Source organism: Orycteropus afer, unplaced genomic scaffold, assembly GCF_000298275.1.
Source record: "Orycteropus afer afer isolate SDZICR_OR568_19922 unplaced genomic scaffold, OryAfe1.0 scaffold00206, whole genome shotgun sequence".
Taxonomy (NCBI): Eukaryota; Metazoa; Chordata; class Mammalia; order Tubulidentata; family Orycteropodidae; genus Orycteropus; species Orycteropus afer.
The window spans coordinates 5,313,403-5,319,402 of record NW_006921793.1 but is presented as its reverse complement, the minus strand read 5'-3'; the positions used below and the strand labels follow the sequence as shown (position 1 = coordinate 5,319,402).

At 42.4% G+C, this 6,000-nt stretch overlaps 1 protein-coding gene across 1 annotated transcript in view; it reads left to right on the top strand.

Annotated features, from left to right (window-relative positions):
• The first annotated feature begins 478 nt into the window (after window positions 1–478).
• The window catches only part of FARP1 (FERM, ARH/RhoGEF and pleckstrin domain protein 1), a 402,545-nt gene continuing 397,023 nt past the window's right edge, over window positions 479–6,000 (top strand). Inside the window, exon 1 of the mRNA XM_042781959.1 lies at window positions 479–649. Coding sequence (XP_042637893.1) covers window positions 479–649 — 171 coding nt within the window. The remainder of the gene's footprint in view (window positions 650–6,000) is intronic.

Below are 6,000 nucleotides of genomic sequence, written 5' to 3'. Positions count from 1 at the left end.
CTCATAGCGACCCCTTGGGTTTCCAAGGCAGTATCACTATGGAAGTAGATTGGCCAATCTTCCTTCCAAGGAGTGGCTGGTGGGTTTGAACTGCCAGCCTTCTGGTTAGCAGTCAAGTGCCTTAGGCAGTATGCCACCATACCTTAATTAAAGTTAGAAGGTGACAAATGTTTTTAAAAAAAGAAACCCATTGGTGTCAAGTGAACTACGACTCATAGTGACTCTTTAGGACAGGGTAGAACTGTTCATGGGGCTTCCAAGGCTATAAATCTTTATGGAAGCAGTCTGCCTCATCTTTCTCTCCCATGGAGAGGCTAGTGGGTTTGAACCATCAACCTTCTGGTTGGCAGCCAAGCACTATAACCACTGCACCACCAGGGCTCCTTCAGATATTGTTTAGGTGGTTTGAACGTTCTCCTATTCTGATGTATTTTCTCTCTCATTGCTTCCTCCAGATATTATATAAGCTACTTTAATCATGGGAGAAATAGAGCAGAGGCCAACTCCAGGATCGCGACTAGGAGCCCCAGAGAATTCGGGGATCAGTACCTTGGAACATGGACAGAAGCCTCCCCCAACACCTTCAGGAAAACTCATGTCCATCAAAATCCAGATGCTGGATGACACCCAGGAAGCATTTGAAGTTCCAGTAAGTTGGGAATTTATCTGTGAACTCCAGTGTGTGGGCAGCCTATGTCATGGGAGGTCAATCTCATTCCTGTGTGTCAGTGATGAGGTGGCAGACAGGACAGGGTCTGTGTATTCAGCACCTTTCTCCAAATCCTCAACACACTCCTCTAACTCATTCTGCTTCTGGTCCATCTGACTTTCTGACTTTTAGATTTATATGTGAATAATTGATGGTGGTACTAATGACTTTGTGACTTGATTATTATGATTTTACATACACAAATATATATATGTATATTAATATATATGAATATATTTGCTAAATGTTTGTATTGGAGGGAAATATGACTTTGTAGTTTCATTTGCTTATCATAGTTTCTCTTTCATATTTGCAGTGTGTGTGTGTGTGTGTGTGTCCATGTCCATCCATCCCTCTTCTTTAGGTTTGGCAAGAAAAATCCCAAAAAAACATTAAAGAGTTGTATGTGTGTTTTAATGTTGTGAGAGCAGGAGAGAAGTTGACAGCCATGTTCTTATCCTCTGTGGGTGAGGGTTGGATGGTATTGAAAAACCCTGATCTAAGCCCACTGAGTTGCCCTAGCAATGAAGAGTCCTGCTAACTCAGGGGCCAGGGAAGAAAACAAGGGGTGGCAAGGACCTGGCACAGAGAGGAATGAACCAGTAGCCTTGGCCTCTGTATCTCCAACCAGTTAGAGCCCCTGTCCTTGGCATTTACACCCCTCCCCCTTTTCTTTTTTTTACTATTTCCATTTTTTTTTTTAAAATAATTATAGCTTTATTGAGGTACAATTTACACACTCCACAATTCACCCATTTAAACCATAGAGTTGAATGGTTTTTAGTATATTCACAGAGCTGTGCAACCATCACCATGATCAGTTTTTCTACATTTTTGTCACCCCAGAGAGAAACATTTCTCCCTTGGTCTACCAACCGAAGACAACTACCCATCTCCTTTCTGTCTCTGTGGATTTGACTCTTCTGGAAATTTCACAGAAAAGAAGTCAGCATTGTGTTTTAGGGTTCATCCATGTCATTGCAAGGTATCAGAATGTCATTCCTTTTTCATGGCTGCATGGGTAGGCCCCTTGTTTCTCCATTCATCACTAGAGGTTTTTGGTGATACTCATTCCTCCTACCTGGACTTTGGGGGTGGGGCTGGGAAGAGGGAGCAGTGAGGGAAGGAAGCAGCTGGGGAGCCTCTGGTTTTGCAGCACAAAGCAGGGAGGGCTGTTGAGCCATAACCTTAAGGTGTCCAGGCTGGAGGGAGCAAATGGGTAAGGAGGCAAGAGAGTATAAGCACCCATTCCAAGGAGAAAAAAAAACCCACTGCTACTGAGTTAATCCTGACTCATAAACGACCCCCATTGCATTCCCAAGGGAGCTCTGGTGCCATAGTGCCTAAGACATTTGACTGCTAACCAGAAGTCTGGCAGTTCAAATCCACCAGCCACTCCTCAGTAGGAAGAGTGGGCAATCTACTTCCATAGAGATACCACCTTGAAAACCCAAGGAGGGGTTGCTATGAGTCAAATCGACTTGTTGGCAGTGAGTTTTGGTTTGTTGTGTTTCCACAGTGGTAGATCTTTACAGAAGTAGATTGCTTCATCTTCCTTTCACAGTGGCTAGTGGGTTTCAACCACCAACCTTCTGGTTAGCAATCAAATGTTTTAGGCACTGGGCCACCAGACCTCCTTATTCCACAGAGGGTGACTAAATGGAAGCAGAAGGAGGAGCGTAGCTGGAAGGGGATAACAGGGTCAGTGTGTTCTGTTTGTTTTAAAATACCCCCACTTCTCTTTCTTCCCCATAGTTCTGCTTTTTTTCCTCAGAGCCCCTGCTTCCTCATCCCAGCCCTCCTCCTGCCTTCTTTCCAACCCTCTCCTTACATAGAGCTCCTGCTAGAGGTTAAGGGAAAGTTCACATGGAAGATTTCTTGTTCCCAAGGCGAGAGAGTAAGTAGGATATGTGTGTCTGATTCTCTAGAATTATGATTGTACTTTACTCAAAAAAAATCATTCTCCTTGCACTGGTTAAGGTTTATAGAATTCTTAACATACTATGCATTTAGATTTTTCAGTTTGGCTTGAGCAGCAAAGCACCATGTCTAACATTGTTTTGTGGAGGAAGAAAATAACCTTGGAATTCCAAACAGCTAACTTATAAACAAACTTTGGGAACACAACCCATTTTCTAAATGGAGACTATCTGCCTATTATTCATGTTGGCTAGACAGACCGAAATTTAATCGTTGGCATTAATCTTTGTAACCCATCATTTAATCATTTATGTGATACGATTCAGTAAATTATATTCATTTCACAGAACATTGTTCAGAAAGTATGAATTAACATTAAGTGTCTCAGGGAAAGATAAACCTCAGAATAGCTGTTCAAAACCGCCAATTGATTGCACACTGCAGACAACCTTTGTGTCTTTCTAATTTTCTTGTTGTGGAATTCCTATCTTTCAAGGGCATGGGAACTTCTCAGTATACTGATGAACAAAGCCATTGCTAATCTGCTAGAATTGTAAAATACATTGAGGAGAACACCTGCCGTCCAGTTATAATTAGGCCTTTTGGAACTTGTTCCCTTCCCCACACCCCTTCCCCATTTTTTCTCTTTGTTGCCAGACTGGTTTAGTGAGGTATTTAGTTGCAGTATTTCCTATTTGGTGCTGTTTAGGATTTCTGAGCTGAAGTCTCTTGCAGCACAGCCTATTGAATGGTGTTCCTGCATGTGGTTTGGACAGAGGAATAATCAAGAGCTGCTGTTATGTGTTCTGACTGCAGCGAGCATTACACTGTGTTCACCTGCAGTTCCTTAGTTTCTCTAAACCCAAGAATATCAAGACTCTGCTCTTAGCTGCTATTTAACTAGTCTGTTTATAGGAATGCCCTGCCTGAGAAGCAGTAGCCTGACTGTACTTTCTTCTTTTAAAATTATTTTACAGGCATACCTCGGAGATATTGCAGGTTCAGTTCCAGACTACTGCAGTAAAGTGAAATTGCAATAAAGCAAGTCACACTCATTTTTTGCTTTCCTAGTGCATATAAGGGAGTTCTGGTAGCCTAGTGGCTAAGGCACTTGACTGCTAACCAGAAGGCTGGTGGTTCAACCCCACCAGCCACTTCTCAGAAGGAAGATGGGGCAATCTACTTCTGTAGTGGTACTGCCTCAGAAACCCAAGGAGGGGTCACTATGAGTCAGATCCGACTCGACGGCACATAACAACAACAACAACAACAGTGCATATAAAAGTTATGTTTACATTACACTGTAGTCTATTAAATGAGTAGTAGCATTATGAAGAAATTTGAAATATTGTGAGAATTCCCAAAATGTGAGACAGAGACATGAAGTGAGCACATGCTATTAGAAAAATGGCATCAATTGACTTCGTTCATGCAGACAGTGTTGCTATAAACCTTCAGTTTTAAAAATCACACTATTTGTGAAGCACAATAAAGTGAAATGCAATACAATGAGATATGCCTGTACTTGATCATTTGGTTTCTGTCCTTTGCATTTGTAGCTTAGTCTGGCATAAACTTTTCTCTTTCTTTGATAAATTTCTAACCAGTAATCTGTTGCTATCTAGTCACGTCTGACTCATGGACACCCATGTGAGTCACAGTAGAATGTGCTCTGTAGAGTTTACAAGGACTGATTTTGCAGAAGTAGATATCCAGGCCTTTCTTCTGAGACACCTCTGAGTAGACTCAAGCTGCCAATCTTTCCCTTAGCAGCTGAGCACCTTACAATTTGTGCCATCCGGAACTCTGATGAGTGCCCAACCCATGGCCTTGAAGTCAATTCTGACTTATAGCAACCCTCTGGGACAGAGTATAACTGCCCCATAGGGTTTCCAAGACTGTAAATCTTTACAGAAACAGACTGCCACATCTTTCTCCCATGGAGTGGCTGGTGAATTTGAATCACTGACCTTGCAGTTAATAGCTGAGCGCTTAACCTCTGTGCCATCAGGGCTCCTGTGATAAATGCCTAGACACCCTTTAAGGGCCCCACTTGGCTGCCAGTTTTACCTGGATACTGACTCTCTTCGGCAGTGACTGAGACTTTATCTCCCTCCTTGTAGAGCTGTTGGGTCATAAACTGTCAGGGTGGAGCCCGACTGTTTGGGTTCAAATCCCAGCTTGTCCTACTGACAAGTTGCTCACCCTGAAAAAGATAACTTCTGTGTACTTCAGTTTTTTCACCTGTAAAGTGAAGTTAATAATTAACCCTATTTCCTACTCTTAGGACAATAAAAAGCATTCATAAAAATAAGGTGTTTGGAACAACTCTTGGCACCTATTAAGGAGCTTCATACGAGCTTATGATCAGTAGTATCGATTGCTATGTATTTCTCACTACACTGCCGGCTTCTCAGGGTGAAGACATGGCCTTATCATCGATGTGTCCCTAGCACCTAGCTTAGTGCCCTGGCATGTAGTTGGTGCTTCTTAAATGTTTGCTGGCTGAATTTTAGAATGAGTTTATTATATAAGTAGAGTCATAAGTAGAATTAATGTCATTATTATTTTTCACATGCCTCATCCATTGATATTTTTATCGTTGGGTCAAAATGTTCTTTCTCAACCAATGAGCAGCAGGTATTTTCCTTAACCAGCTATAGAAAGCCTCGTGTCATCAGCATTTTCGTTGCTGGGGCTGGTTGTGCTCTTTAAGAATGGAAACAGCCTGGCCCGGTCACAGTTGGAAGGGGTTTCCAAAGCAGTATCACTATGGAAGTAGGTTGCCCCCTCTTCTTTCTGAGGAGTGACTTGTGGGTTTCAACTGCCAGCTTTCTGGTTAGCAGTCAAATGCCTTAGGCACTACGCCACCAGAGCTCCTGCAAGAAACCCTGAGCTCCATAATTGCTTTAAAGCCTTGCTCCACTTTTTTCTTTTTCTTTTTTTTTTTTGCTGTTAATTCATCAAGGCTGAGTGTCTGACCCTGGAAGTGTCCTCCTCGCCCACATATGCTCCCTCCTTTGGTTGGATGCCATCAGTGAACGAATTCTCATTGCTTCCTCATATTGGTCACGCAGATGAGTGGGGCATGAGGCCAGAAGTCACTGTAGTTGTCCTCAGGGAGAGCTCTTCTGTGAACTCTGTCTTTCCCTGGGGGCTGTATTTCCTGGATCTTCTCTTATTGTGGTTTTTTGTTTGGTTTTATTTTTGTTTTACAGTAATGTATGTTAGAAAACTAGTCGTTTTAAATGCAAATTCCCTCAATACTTCTTGGCACAGACTCTCCAGGGTTGTCTCCCATCATAAATTATAGCCTCCTTTTTTTATCTTTTGAGTGTTTAACCTTTTAAAGGGCCTTGGTGCAGTGAGTA